The sequence below is a fragment of the Heptranchias perlo genome, chromosome 23 (genome assembly GCF_035084215.1).
Source record: "Heptranchias perlo isolate sHepPer1 chromosome 23, sHepPer1.hap1, whole genome shotgun sequence".
Lineage (NCBI taxonomy): Eukaryota > Metazoa > Chordata > Chondrichthyes > Hexanchiformes > Hexanchidae > Heptranchias > Heptranchias perlo.
The window spans coordinates 12,062,075-12,080,247 of NC_090347.1; the positions used below are offsets into that span (position 1 = coordinate 12,062,075).

At 43.6% G+C, this 18,173-nt stretch overlaps 1 protein-coding gene across 1 annotated transcript in view; it reads right to left on the reverse strand.

The window, feature by feature from the left end:
• Positions 1-18,173, reverse strand: part of LOC137341448 (dynein axonemal heavy chain 17-like) — a 574,489-nt gene that overhangs the window by 484,270 nt on the left and 72,046 nt on the right. The window contains exons 9-10 of the mRNA XM_068004561.1: positions 11,737-11,904; positions 2,714-2,830 (exon numbers count right to left, since the gene is read on the reverse strand). Coding sequence (XP_067860662.1) covers positions 2,714-2,830; positions 11,737-11,904 — 285 coding nt within the window. The remainder of the gene's footprint in view (positions 1-2,713; positions 2,831-11,736; positions 11,905-18,173) is intronic.

Below are 18,173 nucleotides of genomic sequence, written 5' to 3' on the forward strand. Positions count from 1 at the left end.
GCAGGTGTTATTGGAGTTCAAGGCCTGTATGGCAGCAATCTGAGCATTCCTCAGAGATGCAAAGACTGAAAAAACAGCCCCCACCATGTGCTGCAAATGTCCCTGGAGCTGTCACTTATACCAAAGCTGATTGCATACTTTTTAATACTATGCATAAGGATGTCTTTTATTTATTTTTTGACAGTTTCCTGCCTGACTGATTGACAAGTCGGCTTCAGTTGGATGGGAGAAGAGGAAGAAAGAGGACGTGAAAAGGTAAGTGTTAGATGAGGGGGGGGGTGGTCAGGGGTCAGTCACCAGGAAGGGTTAGTGATTGAGGGGAAGTAATTGCCGGGGGGGGGGAAGTCAGTCATCGGAGATCATGAGGGGGCAGGGGGGTGTTAGTTGCCCAGCAGTGGTGGGGGGGAGGGTATCAGTCATTGAGGGGCTCAGTCTTCAGTGGGGAGAGGGGTCAGTCATTAGGGGGAAATCGGGAGTCATCGCGGGGTCAGAGATCGTGGGCAGGTGGTTGGATTTCATGGGAGGGGGGTCGGAGATCGTAGAGGGAGGGGGGCGGAAATCGTGGAGGGAGGGGGACGGAAATCGTGGGGGGAGGGGGTGGAGATCATGGGGGTGGTCGCTGCAGATAGGCTTGTTTGGCCTGGAGGAAACACTCCTGCTCCTCCGGGCCCACAAGCTGTGCTATAAAGGCACTTACCTGCAGTTTCAGGCCTTCTCGCCTCCTCTCACGTGGCGTGAAGGAGAAGGCACGGGGGTCCCGGCCCCAGGGGTTAAAAGCAAAAAAGCTCTCAAAATGGAAGCCTGCGGCCTCCTTGAAAGCTTTTAGGGACCAACCCGCCTCCTGAGAGCGGATTTGTCGCCCGTCCCTCGTCCTGTCCCCATAAAAACTGGAAATGGGCGGGATGGAGGCAGGTTTTAGATTTTTAACATTTTTACTGCCCTCCCACCCCTAACCCACCCGTCTATCCCATTTAAAATCATACCCCATGTGTTCAAAGCTCCTAGGCATGTTCCCTAACAACTGTAAAAATCTCTTGTTCTCCAAAATCATCCTTCTTTTAAAATCATAGAATTTTACAGCGTAGGAGGAGGCCATTCGGCCCATCGTGCCTGTCCAGGCTCTTTGAAAAAGCTCTTTTAAAGCTAGCCCGGAGATCAGGATCTCTGCACTCATCAACTGTGAACAGATGTGACATGACTCTCTGGCCAGGTGCTTCCTGCTCATCTTGGATCTATCTACACGTGCTTACGTATGTTCAATGGTTGAATGAATGTGCTTTCTAAATCACCCAGGATGAATGGACCTGTGCTGCTGCTTTGCAGTGAAATTGAGTGTTAGAGCACTAGGTGATGTGTTTAATGACTCCAGTTCTGAGGACTCCAAAACAGCTTCTGCACCATTTGCTTACAAAAAAAAGGAAAATGTTAACAACAGATCCTAATTAAAACTCATTGCCAATCAGCCTTCATCAAAGAGCTGGCATAAAACTGCTGATCTATGCAAGCTTTCATGGTAGTGAACGCATAACTGAATAGGATTTTGAGTGAAGAAAGCATAAGTGATGTACACTTCCTGATCTGGGACATGTCTCTTGCATCTCCATCCCCTGCTTCCTGATGAAGGTTCCACCCCTGGTTTTGGAGAGCCTGCAATGTGGCTGGACCTCCTATGATAGTTATCCTCTCCCTCTTGTTCTGTACTGCCTTTTCTTACAAAGCAGAAACATGCATTGAGTTATTAACATTGGTAGCATAGAATCTCATATGCATGTGTCTCTGTGTTTCCTGTAGGTATTGTGAAGATAGCAACTTGCAGCATGTAGGTGCTGGTCATCAAAGAATTTGACAGTGAGTTGTCCTGTCCAGTCTTATACTAATGAGATGACATTGTGCAAGGAAGGTGCTGGGAAGTGCAAAGTGCAATGATGGGCACTCATGAGAAGGTGGAGACAAAATGAAAGAATGCATAGAGAGGAAATAACAGTTCATGGCATAATGCATAAATATGATCTGATGCTGCAGTCCATTATTCTGCTCCTCCTGGCGAAATCATTCAATTTCTTACAACACAGGAGCCAAATTCTCTGAACAGTGCTACTTGCATTAATCAAATCTGCCATCTCCTGTCAAGCTATATGCCCTCCCTCATCTTGTTCACCCACTACCTTGTTCACCCAACAGTAATCTTGGAGAAAGAGGAGATTCCTCCTGAGCTGCACTTTCTTCAGCAAGATTTCTACAGTCTTTTCATTAAAGCAGGGTGCATTGCTTTTCCCCAGACTGCAGCCAGGCATGTCTTTAGCTGCACAGCATCTTTCTGCAAGCAATGTTGAAAAAAGTGATTTCTCCTTTAAGCTGCTGCAGGCCTTCATGTTATGAGCTGAAGCTAGAAATGCAGATAGCTTGAGATCCACTCAAGTAAGGAGATTTCCTGTAGTGCACTGTCTATCTCAGCCTGGTATGGGGGGCAACCAAATGTATGTATTTCTCATCAGTATGCTGCCATAGGAGCTTATTGTGGCAATGTTGGCACTATTGAAAAGTTGCATACCTCTTAGTAGAACTGTATAAAAGGAGCAATGTTCCATGGAAAAGTATATATTGTCAAATGACAAACAAATTTATTTTGTAACAAATAGTCTATTTGTAGTAGCAAACATGCAATTTTATTTTATGCCTGGTCTCAAAAAAAGTTTTGATAATCCTGTTTTACCTTCACAGCAGATATAATGCTTGAACAGTCACCAAATCCCTGGCAAATGATCATTGCCAACCTTCTGTCAAAATCATCAATCTTGGTTTGAAACACTGCATAGTCTTCTTCAAAGTTCTGTATGTAAATGCATCCAAATAAAACAATAAATAATTATGCTTGTACAAATATCTATTAATGAAAAATGTTTAAATATGAATAAAGTCAAAGGTTATTCTCTGAATGAACGTCTCCTCCGTATACAATGAACATAACTCAAAAGCATCAGTTCCAACCAAAAGAGATCATGTGTGCTTTTAGCTTACATGTGGTTCTCCCAGTAGTTTAGTTCATAAAGCCAGCATGAGCAATAATAACAACAACTTACATTGATGTAGCACATTTAACGTAGTAAAACATCCCAACACACTTCACAGGAGCATAATCAGATAAAAATTGACACCGAACCAAGAAAGGAGACATTAGAACAGGTGACCAAAAGCTTAGTCAAAGAGATAGGTTTTAAGGAGCATCTTAAAGGAGAAGAGAGAGGTGGTGAGGTTTAGGGAGAGAATTCTGGAGCTTAGGGTCTGGACAGCTGAAGGCACAGCTGCCAATGGTGGGGTGAAGGAAATGAGGGTTGCACAAGAGGCTAGAATTGGAAGAACGCAGAGTTGTCAGAGGGTTGTAGTGCTGGAGGAGGTTACAGAGATAGGGAGGGGTGAGGCCATGAAGGAATTTGAACATGAGGATGAGAATTTTAAGATCGAGGCGTTGGTGGGCTGGGAACTAATGTAGGGCATCGAGCACAAGGGCGACGGGTGAACGGGACTAGGTGCGAGTTAGGATATGGGCAGCAGAGTTTTGGATGAGCATAAATTTATGAAGGGTGGAAGATGGGGGGCAGCCAGGAGAACATTGGAATAGTCAAGTCTGGAGGTAACAAACGCATGGATGAGGGTTTTAGCAGCAAATGGGCTGAGGCAGGGGTGGAGACTCTAAGGTCCCAAGTTCAATTCTCATTCTATGCTGAGTAAGTTGGTGCCTCAATGGGATTCACCAGAAAACTGAACTTATACTCTTTGGGCGTAACCAGCTAATCTACTTTAAAGGAATGGAGAAAATGATATGGACAATGTTCCCAGACATCACAATGTGCATTATTTGTTTCCAGCCAATTGCTCATTCCAGTGGTGTGACATGTGCCTGATAATATCAAATCACAATTTAACATCTTTTTTCTATTAATAAGGTATTCGTCCCTATAAAAGGTAGGTCAGTAACTTGGAGCTGATTAGGATTTTTTTCCACATAGAATTGTATCTGTACAAGCTATATTTTATTAAAGGTCATGGTAGCTTCATCGCTGAACAGGTAGTGTTCTGGAGGGTCAACGTGTACTATGTCAAATTACATCTGCTTAATCCATCAACCAGGGATAATACAGACTCTTAAGGAATTCACCCTAGCAGAACATAAGGCAGCACAGATGGTTAGCCTGGAAAATTCAGAGGGAGGTTGGGAAAATAAATTAATATTCTCTAATGTAGGGGATCAACAGGTTGTGTGGGAAGGAGGTCCATGATAAAATAGTAATACATAGACTCTGGATGGGCAGAGTTGGTGCATGGCCTTTGCTTGTTCTGGAATTTCTTAAGTTCATTTGAATTAATTTCCTTTGAAGTTGCTTACTTCATTAGATCACAGAGAGAAGATAGCAATGCTAATTACAGAATTAGGCACAGTCCACTGTTGCAAGATAGTCTTCCACTTTGGTAGGAAGAATAGAAAAGCAGAATTTTTTTTAAAAGATGAGAGACTAAGAAATGTTGGTATCCAGAGGGATTTGGGTGTCCTTGTACACGAATCACAGAAATTTAACAAGCAGGTACAGCAAGCAATTAAGAAGGCAAATGGTATGTTAGCCTTTATTGCAAGAGGGTTGGAGTATATGAGTAAGGACATCTTGCAATTATATAGGGCTCTGGTGAGACCACACCTGGAGTTCTGTGTACAGTTTTGGTCTCCTTACCTAAGAAAGGATATACGTGCCTTAGAGGGGGAACAATGAAGGTTCACGAGATTGGTTCCTGGGATGAGAACCTATGAGGAGAGATTAAGTAGATTGGGCCTATATCTTCTGGAGTTTGGAAGAATGAGAAGGGAACTCATTGAAACATTGACAGATACATGTGTAGCTCATCCAAACATCAGCACCGATATAGATGCACATCCACTAACTCAATATAGTTAATCACCAGAACAAACACGCCTACTTAGCATGGTGGATGCAGCAATTTAAAACTGCAGCCAAAATGGAGGTGCCAAATTGGAGGATATAAGCACTGAATGGCCGGGGAGTCAGACGTGCAGAGATCAGTGAGCCAGCTTTCAAGGTAAACATATGGAAAGGTTACAGCACGGAAGGAGGCCATTTGGCCCATCGAGTCTGTGCTGGCTGTATGCAAGAGCAATCCAGCAAGTCCCACTCCCCCGCCCTTTCCCCGAAGCCTTGCAAATTTTTTCCTTTCAAGTATTTATCCTGTTACCTTTTGAAGGCCAAGATTGAATCGGCCTCCACCACCCCCTCGGGCAGTGCATTCCAGATCCTAACCACTCACTGGAAAAAAGTTTTTCCTCATGTCACCTTTGGTTCTTTTGCCAATCACCTTAAATCTATGTCCTCTGGTCCTTGAACCTTCTGCCAATGGGAACAGTTTTTCTCTATCTACTTTGTCCAGACCCTTCATGATTTTGAATACCTCTATCAAATCTCCTCGCAACCGTCTCTGTTCCAAGGAGAACAGACCTAATTCTAGGGAATGTGGCCGGCCAAGTGGAAGAAGTGCTAGTAGGTGAGCACTTTGGTGACAGTGACCATAATTCGGTGAGATTTAAGGTGGTCATGGAAAAGGACAGGGAGGGGACGGAAATAAAGGTTCTAAATTGGGGGAAGGCCGATTTTAATAGGATAAGGCAGGATCTGGCCAAAATGGACTGGGATCAGCTGCTTGTAGGAAAATCCGCATCGGAGCAATGGGAGTCTTTCAGAAGGGAGATTGAGACCATACAATGGCAACATGTTCCCGTAAAGGTCAAGGGTGGTTCCAAGAACTCCAGGGAACCTTGGATGTCAGGGGATATACGAGAATGGATTAGGAAAAAAAGGAGGGCTTTTGGCAGATACAAAAGGCTAAAGACGGAGGAAGCCCTAGAGGAGTACAAAAAGTGCAGGGGGATACTTAAAAAAGAAATTAGGAGATCAAGGAGGGGCCATGAAATAACACTGGCGAGCAAAATAAAGGAAAATCCTAAGATGTTTTATAAGTATATTAAGGGTAAGAGGATGACTAGGGAAAAAATAGGGCCCATTAGGGACAAAAATGGCAATCTGTGTGTGGAGCCGGCAGATGTAGGAGGGGTTCTAAATGAATTTTTTGCATCTGTTTTCACTATGGAGAAGGACGATGTAGACATAGAAATACGGCAGGGGGACTGTGATATACTCGAACATATTAACATCGAGCGGGAGGAGGTATTGGCGGTTTTAGCAGGCCTAAAAATGGATAAATCCCCAGGCCCGGACGAAATGTATCCCAGGCTACTGTGTGAGGCAAAGGAGGAGATTGCGGGGGCTCTGACACATATATTCAGAACCTCTCTGGCCACAGGGGATGTGCCAGAGGACTGGAGAACCGCTAATGTAATACCATTATTCAAGAAGGGGAGTAGGGAAAAACCGGGGAACTACAGGCCAGTGAGCCTAACATCAGTGGTAGGAAAATTATTGGAAAAAATTCTGAAGGACAAAATTAGTCTCCACTTGGAGAAGCAAGGATTAATCAGGGATAGTCAACATGGCTTTGTCAAGGGAAGATCATGTCTGACTAATTTGATTGAATTTTTTGAGGGGGTGACTAGGCGTGTGGATGAGGGTAACGCAGTGGATGTGGTATACATGGATTTCAGTAAGGCCTTCGATAAAGTCCCCCACAGGAGACTGGTCAAGAAGGTACGAGCCCATGGAATCCAGGGTGCCTTGGCACTTTGGATACAAAACTGGCTTAGTGGCAGAAGGCAGAGGGTGATGGTCGAAGGTTGTTTTTGTGACTGGAAGCCTGTGGCCAGTGGGGTACCACAAGGATCGGTGCTGGGTCCCTTGCTGTTTGTGGTCTACATTAATGACTTGGATATGAATGTAAAAGGTATGATCAGTAAGTTCACTGATGATACAAAGATTGGTAGGGTGGTAAATAGCGAGGAGGATAGCCTCAGTCTGCAGGACGATATAGATGGGTTGGTCAGATGGGCGGAACAGTGGCAAATGGAATTTAACCCGGAAAAGTGCGAGGTGATGCACTTTGGAGGGACTAACAAGGCAAGGGACTACACAATGAATGGGAGGACCCTAGGCAAGACAGAGGGTCAGAGGGATCTTGGTGTGCAAGTTCACAGATCCCTGAAGGCGGCGGAATAGGTAGATAAGGTGGTAAAGAAGGCATATGGGATACTTGCCTTTATTAGCCGAAGCATAGAATATAAGAGCAAGGAGGTTATGATGGAGCTGTATAAAACACTGGTTAGGCCACAGCTGGAGTACTGTGTGCAGTTCTGGTCGCCACACTACAGGAAGGATGTGATCGCTTTGGAGAGGGTGCAGAGGAGATTCACCAGGATGTTACCAGGGCTGGAGCGCTTCAGCTATGAAGAGAGACTGGGAAGATTGGGTTTGTTTTCCTTGGCGCAGAGGACGCTGAGGGGGGACATGATTGAGGTGTACAAAATTATGAGGGGCACAGATAGGATGGATACTAAGGAGCTTTTTCCCTTCGTTGAGGGTTCTATAACAAGGGGACATAGATTCAAGGTAAAAGGCGGGAGGTTTAGAGGGGATTTGAGAAAGAACTTTTTCACCCAGAGGGTGGTTGGAGTCTGGAACTCACTGTCTGAAAGGGTTGTGGAGGCAGGAACCCTCACAACATTCAAGAAGCATTTGGATGAGCACTTGAAATGCCATAGCATACAAGGCTACGGACCAAATGCTGGAATATGGGATTAGAGTAGACAGGGCTGATGGCCGGCGCGGACATGATGGGCCGAAGGGCCTCTATCCGTGCTGTATAACTCTATGACTCTATGACTCTAAAAACCCCAGCTTCTCCAGTCTATCCATGTAACTTCGGTCCCTCATCCCTGGAATCATTCTAATAAATCTCTTCTGCACTTTCTCGAAGGCCTTCACATCTTTCCTGAAATGCAGTGCCCAGAACTGGACACAAACTCCAGTTGTGGCCGAACCAGTGTTTTATAAAGGTTCATCATGACTTCCATACTTTTGTACTCTATGCCTCTATTTAATTTTTAAACCACTTTCTCAATCTGTAACATTTGTAATTCTCCAGTCCCCTGGCACCACCTCTGTATCTATGGATGTTTGGAAGATTATGGCCAGTATCTCCGCAATTTCCACCCTTACTTCCCTCAGCAACCTAGGATACAGCCCATCCAGACCGGGTGACTTATCTACTTTAAGTACAGCTAGCCTTTCAAGTATCTCTTCTTTGTCAATTTTTAGCCCATCCAGTATCTCAACTATATCTTCCTTTACTGAGATTGTGACAGCATCTTCTTCCTTGGTAAAGACAGATGCAAAGTATTCATTTAGTACCTCAGCCATCCCCTCTGCCTCTACGAGTAGATCTCCTTTATGGTCCCGAATCAACCTCATCCCTCCTCTTACTACCTATTTACTGTTTACATGCCTGTAGAAGACTTTGGATTCCCTTTTATGTTGGCCGCCAGTCTATTCTCATACTCTCTCTTTGCCCCTCTTATTTCCTTTTTCACTTCCCCAAGAACTTTCTATATTCTGCCTGGTTCTCACTTGTGTTATCAACCTGACATCTGTCATACACCCCTTTTCTCCGTCTCATCTTACTCACTATCTCTTTTGCAGTCCAGTGAGCTCTGGCTTAAGTTGCCCTACCTTTCTGCCTCGTGGGAATGTGCCGGTCTGTACCCGAACCATCTCCTCCTTAAACGTCACCCACTGTTCAATTACAGTTTTACCTGCCAATCTTTGATTCCAATTTACCTGGGCCAGATCCGTTCCCATCCCATTGAAATTGGCCCTCCTCCAATTGAGTATTTTTACTTTAAAGTGGTCCGTGTCCTTTTCTATATCTATTCTAAACCTTATGATACTAGGATTGCTGCTCCCTAAATGCTCCCCACTGACCCTTGCTCCACTTGGCCCACCTCATTCCCTCGAACCAAGTCCAGCAATGCCTCCTTCCTTGTTGGGCCAATACAGTAGGAACATTTGGCAACAGTCTGTGCAGGCAGCTTTTAGATTTATAAATAAACTTTGTTCAATTATTTCAATAGACTCCCTTAGCATTTTCTAAGTTTTTTGAAAGGTAGTACCATTGGCAGAGAACGTAGCCTAATAAGTTATATTTTGTTTTATAATTGAATGTTCTGTATCTATGGAATGTTAGCATTCAAGAGTCTACATATATGAGAATCCCTCAATCTTTAACCTCCCCCTATGTAACAAATGGATAAAGTTTTGGGACAGGATACTACTTTGCAAATACTGTTGATCTGTTTATTACAAAAGTAAAAAAAAAATCTCTGGGACACAAAAACTTCAATTATAAACAAGTTTCAACCTCCCTAAGCAACACCTACTTCAAAATCGGTCTTAATTATAGACCAAGATTCAGGACATATAGAGCTGCACAGTGTAACATACCACTGGTTGGACACAACTGGGAGATCCATCACTGATATTAATGCCTCCTTCTCTGGCATTCATGCTACACTACTAGTATGTGACTGAAATATAATCCACAATGATAGAAATGACAGCAGATATTGTGCCTGAACTACAATCTATCGCAATTCAGGGTTAAACATTGCAGTATCTTTCCAGACTAGTCTGCTGAACCTATAATCAGAAAACTCTTCTGGAAGCTTTGCAACTACAGGTGTCAGATCTTGACAATAGTTATTGCAATCATCACAAGAAATACTTATACAAAGCTGACAGATGCCCATTTGCTATGCTTTAACAGCCTGATGTCATCTGAGAACCACTGAGGAAGAAACACATCAAAACTTGGACACATAGTCTGACCATGACTGGGGCCTTGGTATCCATGAAAGATCACTTAAAATCGTTAAAAAGCACAACATTAAGAAACAGCTTAATGTGTTGGACACAACTACGGATATGGGCCATGACAGCATCCCAGCTGTAGTGTTGAATAGCTGTGAGCCAGAATTAGCTGTGCCCCTTTTCCAAGGCAGCTATGTCACTGGCATCTCTCCAACAATGTAGGAAATTGTCCAGGTATGTACTATTCACAGAAAACAGGACAAATCTAACCTAGCCATTACTGTCCTATCAGCATCTTCCCAAATGCCAGCAAAGACATGGAAGGAGTCATCTATACTGCCATCAAGCAATACCTACTTACCAATCATGTGCTCACCGATGCTCATTTTGGGTTATGGCAGAACTATTTGGCTCCAAACCTCATCATAGCTTTGATCCAGACATGGATGCAAAAGCTGAGTGCCAGAGGAAAGGTAATATACCAAGAGGAGAGGAGAGGTAATATACCAAGCAGTGATTACTTCCAAGAAAAAAAGCCAACCACCTCCCCCTGAACAGCATCACAATCATTGCATCTCCAACTGCCTGCATCTTGGGGCTCACCACTGACCAGAAGCTTAACTGGGCCAACTATAACAAAATCATGGCTACAAGATTAGGATAGAGGCTAGGAGCTGTGCGATGAATGACCCACCTTTTGAACTCTCAAAGCCTCACCATTATCCACAAGGAACAAATCAGGAGTGAGATGGAATACTCACCTGGACGCATGCAGCCTCAAAAACCTCAATATCATCCAGGTCAGAAGTGTCTGCTTGATCAACATCCTGCCTCTGGACTGAATATCCACCTTCTCCACCATTGGTGCACTGTGGTTTCATTGTCAATAGGTCATAACTCTGAAATTCTCTACCTAACACTAACATGGGAGCATTATCATCACAAAGACTGCAGTGGTTCAAGGAAGCAATCTACCACTACTTTCAAAGGGCAACACAGAAAGGCAATAAATGTGACCTTGCCAACATCTTCCATATCCTGAAAACAAATGAAAAAAAACATACACTTTCCTTAGTGACTAATGAAGACACACCCTGCCACTAATCCTACCATCATGCAAGCATATCAAAATTGACATCCCAGTTGGGTGTGACAACTTTAATCATTGTAAATTTTACCAGAAATGGCTATAAACACATTTACATATACATACACATAGGATGAGCAAAGTACAAGAGTTTCAAAGGGTAAACAAAACAATATACATAATAGGCACTGAAACACGCACAAATGATACCTGCAATGAATAACTTGGAAACACTAAATATGTCTCTTTTAGTTTACCTTTTTAGGGTGCAACGTGGTCATTATTGTGTCGAGTGTGCTCCCATAATACATGGTAGCACAGATTGACACATCAAGCTTATCTATGTCAGTCACTCATGGAAATGTGAAAATATCTGAGGTGACGAGGTACAAGTTATTTGGTGGTCAAGTAGCAGTGAACAAATCAACTTTGAATATATAAATCTGTAGTTGTTCTGTGTTTTTATGGGATTGTCTCAAATATGCTGCCAAAGTGCTCTTCATTTGGTGACAAATATCTAAGCATAAAGATTATTTTCTGAATTAAGATTCTAATGACATCTTCATGTAGGAACCAGTTCAAAGATTGAATAGCATTTTAGAAAGTCTTTCAAATTAAGTCCCACCACTAAAAACGGTTTTCAAAATATGAACATACTCTCATTATGAAATTATAAAAGTTAATAGCAGTATTGTGCTCCTTTCAATTTTGACATACTTCTGAAACATTTTAGGACCAGTAAACACCATAAATAGCTTATATTGTTTTAAATATAAGACAAGATTAAATATTTCATGATAGTATTACATCACTCTGTCAGGTAATTTTTCTTACGTGCTCTGCTGGATCCAAAGGATTGTACTTGCATTCAGCAAAGATTTTAATGACTTCTAAAAACTCCACATAGATCTGCTGCACCATTTGGCCAAGTAGATTTCCTCTAACTCCTCCTACTTCAATTTTTTCCAGCTTTAAGAATTCAATAGAAGTAGAAAATATCTCCTATATAAAACATCAAACACGGCATCACTTTATGATATAATACCACTTAAGTTTGAATTCACATTACGACCATTAGATCTATCCAGTTACCTTTATCCTATGAGAACTATCTATAATATATTACATTTCCAATGCATGTCGTGCACTCCTTATTTGGGCATCACCATTATGTGACACAGTCATGCCAGCGGCTTCACACTTCTACCATTAAATGGAGCTTCATAAGCTGCAGATCTCCATGCCCAAGCCCACACTTACAGCATCACTAATGCACTCAGAGAAAAATTTGCTTAATCATGACTTTCTACGGGAAAAGCCACAGGCAATCCACTTAACAATGAACAACATAGGGACAGGAGTAGACCATTCAGCCCCTCAAGCCTGTTCCGCCATTCAGTTAGATCAAGGCTGATCTGCATCTTAACTCCGTCTACTCTCCTTGGTTCCTTAACCCTTAATGCTTGCCTAACAAAAATCTATCAATCTCAGTTTTTAAATTTTCAATTGATCTAGCCTCAACAGCTTTTTATGGGAGAGAATTCCAGGTTTCCACTGCCCTTTGCTTGAAGAAGTGCTTTCTGACATCACCCCTGAACGGCCTAGCTCTAATTTTACGGTTATGCCCCTTTGTTCGGGACTCTCCTACCAGAGGAAATAGTTTCTCTCTTTCTACCCTATCAAATCCTTTAATCATCTTAAACACTTCAATTAGATAACCGCTTAATCTTCTACATTCAAGGGAATACAAGCTTAGATTTTGCAACCTGCCCTCATAACTTAACCCTTTTAGCCCCGGTATCATTCTGGTGAATCTGCGCTGCACCCCCTCCAAGGCCGATATATCCTTCCTGAGGTGAAGGTGCCCAGAACTGAATGCAGTTCTCCAGATGGGGTCAAACCAGAGTTCTGTACAACTGTAACATAACTTCTACCCCTTTGTATTCCAGCCCTCTTGAGATAAAGCAGAAGTTTACCAGTTACTCTCATGTGGCATTGCACAAGGGAAGCCATTGTTAAAAAATATTATTGCAAAGTTCCCAAACAATATAATTACAATATGTCCTAAACAGTGGTATTACAATAACACAGAGAATAGAAAATAACTGAACAAATTGAGAACTTAAATTAGAGCAAAATTAGTTGCTTTTTTGACATCAAGCAATCATAACAGGAAACTGAACCCATTGAAACCAACAAAAACGCATGTATCACAACTCACTGGATACTGTTAAGATTGCAGCACAGTTATGTATGGATCAGTCAATTAAGAATTTAAGACAGTATGCACGAATCAATGCAGGAACCAGTGAATTAATGGAGCAGCAGACACACCAACAAATCAGTAAAGGACACACCATGTCAATAAAGTAATTAATCAGAAAGCACTAGTGGATAAATAAATTCTAATCCAGGGGCACACCAACAAAGAATAAATTGAGCAATGGGCACCAGTAAATAAATAAATTCAGAGATCAGTGGCCACACCAACAAATAAATTAAAGCAGCATCAGACATTATTGAATTAATGGAGCAATAGGATCATTGAATCAAATTCATAGAGCAGTAGGCGTGTCATTAAATCAATAAATCAATGAAACAAGGCACATCAGTGAATTGATAAATTCAGAATGGTGGGCACATCAACAATGCGGGGTCAAGGGTTGGGGTTCAGGTTTCAAAGTAGATTCAGGGGTCATGTTTGGGTCAGGATGGGGATCACAGATGGTGGAGCAGAGGTCATGGATCGCAATGTGGAGGGAGGTGGAGAATGCGATTGCTAAGGTGATAGTCTCAAGGCCTGCCACTATACTTCTAGGGAAAGTAAAGAGGGCCACTAGATCACCAGGGAAAACTAGGTATTACCAGACTCCAACACGAAATCGCCAGCTCATGACAGGTGACAAGGAGGCCTGAAAACTAACGAGAGTCCCAGGTGTTCCTTTTATTGGGTGTAGTAGTCAAGGTATTAGACTAGTATTTCAGAGGCCTGAACTAATAATCCAAAAAGCATGCGTTCAAACCTATGATGGCAGTTTGAGAAAAATTTTAAAATATCTGGAAGTAAAAAGCTTGAAAAGAGAGTTTTCCCACTGATCCCCAATGACTTCAGTTTTACCAGAGCCTCTTGGTGCCACACTGAGTCACATGTCACCTTGATGTCAAGAGCAGTAACTCTCACCTCTCCTCTGGAATTCAGGTCTTGTGTGCTGATTGGACCAAAGCTGTAATGAGGTGAGAGTGACTGACCTTGACATCAAGGCAACATTTGACCAAACATGGTACCAAGGAGCCGTAGTAAAAGTGTTCAGGATAACTTTCTTAACCAGAACTTTTCCGGCCCAACGAGGAAGGAGGCATTGCTGGACTTGGTTCTAGGGAATGAGGTGGGCCAAGTGGAGCAATTGTCAGTGAGAGAGCATTTCGGGAGCAGCAATCATAGTATCAAAAGGTTTAGAATAGTATGACAGATGTCAGGTTGATAGCACAAGTGAGAACCAGGCAGAATATAGAAAGTTCTTGGGGAAGTGAAAAAGGAAATAAGAGGGGCAAAGAGAGAGTATGAGAATAGACTGGCGGCCAACATAAAAGGGAATCCAAAGGTCTTCTACAGGCATGTAAACAGTAAACGGGTAGTAAAAGGAGGGGTGAGGTCGATTAGGTATCATAAAGGAGATCTACTCATGAAGGCAGAGGGGATGGCTGAGGTACTAAATGAATACTTTGCATCTGTCTTTACCAAGGAAGAAGATGCTGCCACAATCTCAGTAAAGGAAGATATAGTTGAGATACTGGATGGGCTAAAAATTGATAAAGAAGAGATACTTGAAAGGCTAGCTGTACTTAAAGTAGATAAGTCACCCGGTCTGGATGGGATGCATCCTAGGTTGCTGAGAGAAGTAAGAATGGAAATTGCAGAGCTACTGGCCATAATTTTCCAAATATCCGTGTATATGTGAGGTGGTGCCAGAGGACTGGAGAATTGCAAATGTTACACCCTTGTTCAAAAAAGGGTGCAAGGATAAACCCAGAAACTATAGGCCAGTCAGTTTAACCTCAGTGGTGGAGAAACTTTTAGAAACGATAATCCAGGGCAGAATTAACAGTCACTTGGACGAGGGTGGATTGATTAGGGAAAGCAAGCATGGATTTGTTAAAGACAAATCATGTTTAACTAACCTGATAGAGTTTTTGATGAGGTAACAGAGAGGGTAAATGAGGGCAATGCAGTTGATGTGGTGTATATGGACTTTCAAAAGGCCACTTGATAAATTGCCGCATGGTAGGCTTATCATCAAGATTGCGGCCCATGGAATAAAGGGGGCAGTAGCAACATGGATACGGAACTGGCTAAGGGACAAGAAACAGAGAGTACTGGTGAACGGTTATTTTTTGGACAGGAGGGAGGTGTACAGTGGTGTTCCCCAGGAGGTCAGTGCTGGGACCACTGCTTTTCTTGATATATACTAATAACTTGGGTATACAGGGCACAATTTCAAAATTTGCAGATGACACAAAACTTGGAAGGGTAGTAAACAGTGAGGAGGATAGTGATAGACTTCAAGAGGATATAGATAGGCTGGTGGCATGGGTGGACACTTGGCAGATGAAATTTAATGCAGAAAAATGTGAAGTGATACATTTTGGTAGGAAGAACAAGGAGAAGCAATATAAACTAGAGGGCACAGCTCTAAAAGGGGTACAGGAACAGAGAGATCTGGGAGTAAATGTGCACAAATCGTTGAAGGTGACATGGCTGGTTGAGAAAGTGGTTAAAAAAGCATACGGGATCCTGGGCTTTATAAATATCATACAGAACAGAACGGACTATTGCAAAGAAGCATACCGACAACTGGACAACCAGGAACACTACAGACAGTTACCCGCAGATCCGACCAAAGAACACACCCACCAGCTCAACAAACTGATCAAGACCTTCGATCCAGACCTTCAAAGCATCCTACGCACTCTCATCCCACGTACTCCCCGCGTGGGAGACTTCTACTGCCTCCCAAAGATACACAAAGCCAACACACCCGGACGTCCTATCGTATCAGGCAACGGAACCCTGTGTGAGAACCTCTCTGGATACGTCGAGGGCATCCTGAAACCCATCGTACAGGGAACCCCCAGCTTCTGTCGCGACACTACAGACTTCCTACAAAAACTCAGCACCCACGGACCAGTTGAACCAGGAACACTTCTCACCACGATGGACGTCTCGGCACTCTACACCAGTATCCCCCACGATGACGGCATCGCTGCAACAGCCTCAGTACTCAACACCAACAACAGCCAATCTCCAGACGCCATCCTACAACTCATCTGCTTCATCCTGGATCACAATGTCTTCACCTTCGATAACCAGTTCTTTACCCAAACACACGGAACAGCCATGGGGACCAAATTCGCACCCCAATACGCCAACATTTTCATGCACAAGTTCGAGCACGACTTCTTCACTGCACAAGACCTCCAACCAACGCTATACACCAGATACATCGACGACATTTTCTTCCTATGGACCCACGGTGAAGAATCACTGAAGAGACTACATGATAACATCAACAAGTTCCATCCCACCATCAAACTCACCATGGACTACTCCTCAGAATCGGTTTCTTTCTTGGACACACAAATCTCCATCAAAGACGGGCACCTCAACACCTCACTCTACCGCAAGCCCACGGACAACCTCACGATGCTCCACTTTTCCAGCTTCCACCCTAACCACGTCAAAGAGGCCATCCCCTATGGACAGGCCCTACGAATACACAGGATCTGCTCAGACGAGGAGGAACGCGATGGACACCTACAGACGCTGAAAGACGCCCTCGTAAGAATGGGATATGACGCTCGACCTCCTCAGAAGACAAACACGGGACGCAACCAACAGAGTACCCTTCGTCATTCAGTACTTCCCTGGAGCGGAGAAACTACACCATGTTATCCGCAGCCTTCAACATGTCATCGATGACGACGAACACCTCGCTAAGGCCATCCCCACGCCTCCACTACTCGCCTTTAAACAGCCACCCAACCTCAAACAGACCATCGTTCGCAGCAAGTTACCCAGTTTTCAGGAGAACAGCGTCCACAACACCACACAACCCTGCCACGGCAACCTCTGCAAGACATGCCAGATCATCGACACGGATACCACCATCACACGAGAGGACACCACCCACCAGGTACATGGTTCATACTCCTGTGACTCGGCCAACGTTGTCTACCTCATACGTTGCAGGAAAGGATGCCCCGGAGCATGGTACATTGGCGAGACCATGCAGACACTGCGACAATGGATGAACGGACACCGCGCAACAATCGCCAGACAGGAGGGTTCCCTCCCAGTCGGGGAACACTTTAGCAGTCAAGGACATTCAGCCACCGATCTTCGGGTAAGCGTTCTCCAAGGCGGCCTACGAGACACACGACAACGCAAAATCGTCGAGCAGAGTTGATAGCCAAGTTCCGCACCCATGAGGACGGCCTCAACCGGGATCTTGGGTTCATGTCATGCTACACGTAACCCCACCAGCAAAAAGGGGAAAAAAATTGTTTTTTAATATTCTCTCTCTCTCTCTCTGCCATTTTGGGTTTCTTTCTGCCTGTCCGTGTAATTGACACAATGTATATCCAGTGTACTGGGACGTGCTGTTCTCCGTGACTGGCCTGTTTGAATAACAACGACACCTTTTGATTGGTGTGATGCTATCCCAGCCTAGTATAAGATATGCGATTTGAGAACCTTTTCACTCATTCATCTGACGAAGGGGATAATCTCCGAAAGCTTGTGATTTTAAAATAAATTTGTTGGACTATAACCTGGTGTTGTAAGATTCCTTACATTTATAAATAGAGGCATAGAGTACAAAAGTATGGAAGTCATGATGAACCACTGGTTCGGCCACAACTGGAGTATTGTGTCCAGTTCTGGGCACCGCACTTCAGGAAAGATGTGAAGGCCTTCAAGAAGGTGCAGAAAAGATTTACTAGAACGATTCCAGGGATGAGGGACTTTAGTTACGTGGATAGACTGGAGAAGTTGGGGTTGTTCTGCAAGGAGATTTGATAGAGGGATTCAAAATCACGAAAGGTCTAGACAGAGTAGATAGAGGGAAACTGTTCACATTGGCGGAAGGGTCAAGGACCAGAGGACATAGATTTAAAGTGATTGGCAAAAGTACCAAAGGTAATGTAAGGAAAAACTTTTTTCCACAGTGAGTGGTTAGGATCTGGAATGCACTGCCCAAGGGGGTGATGGAGGC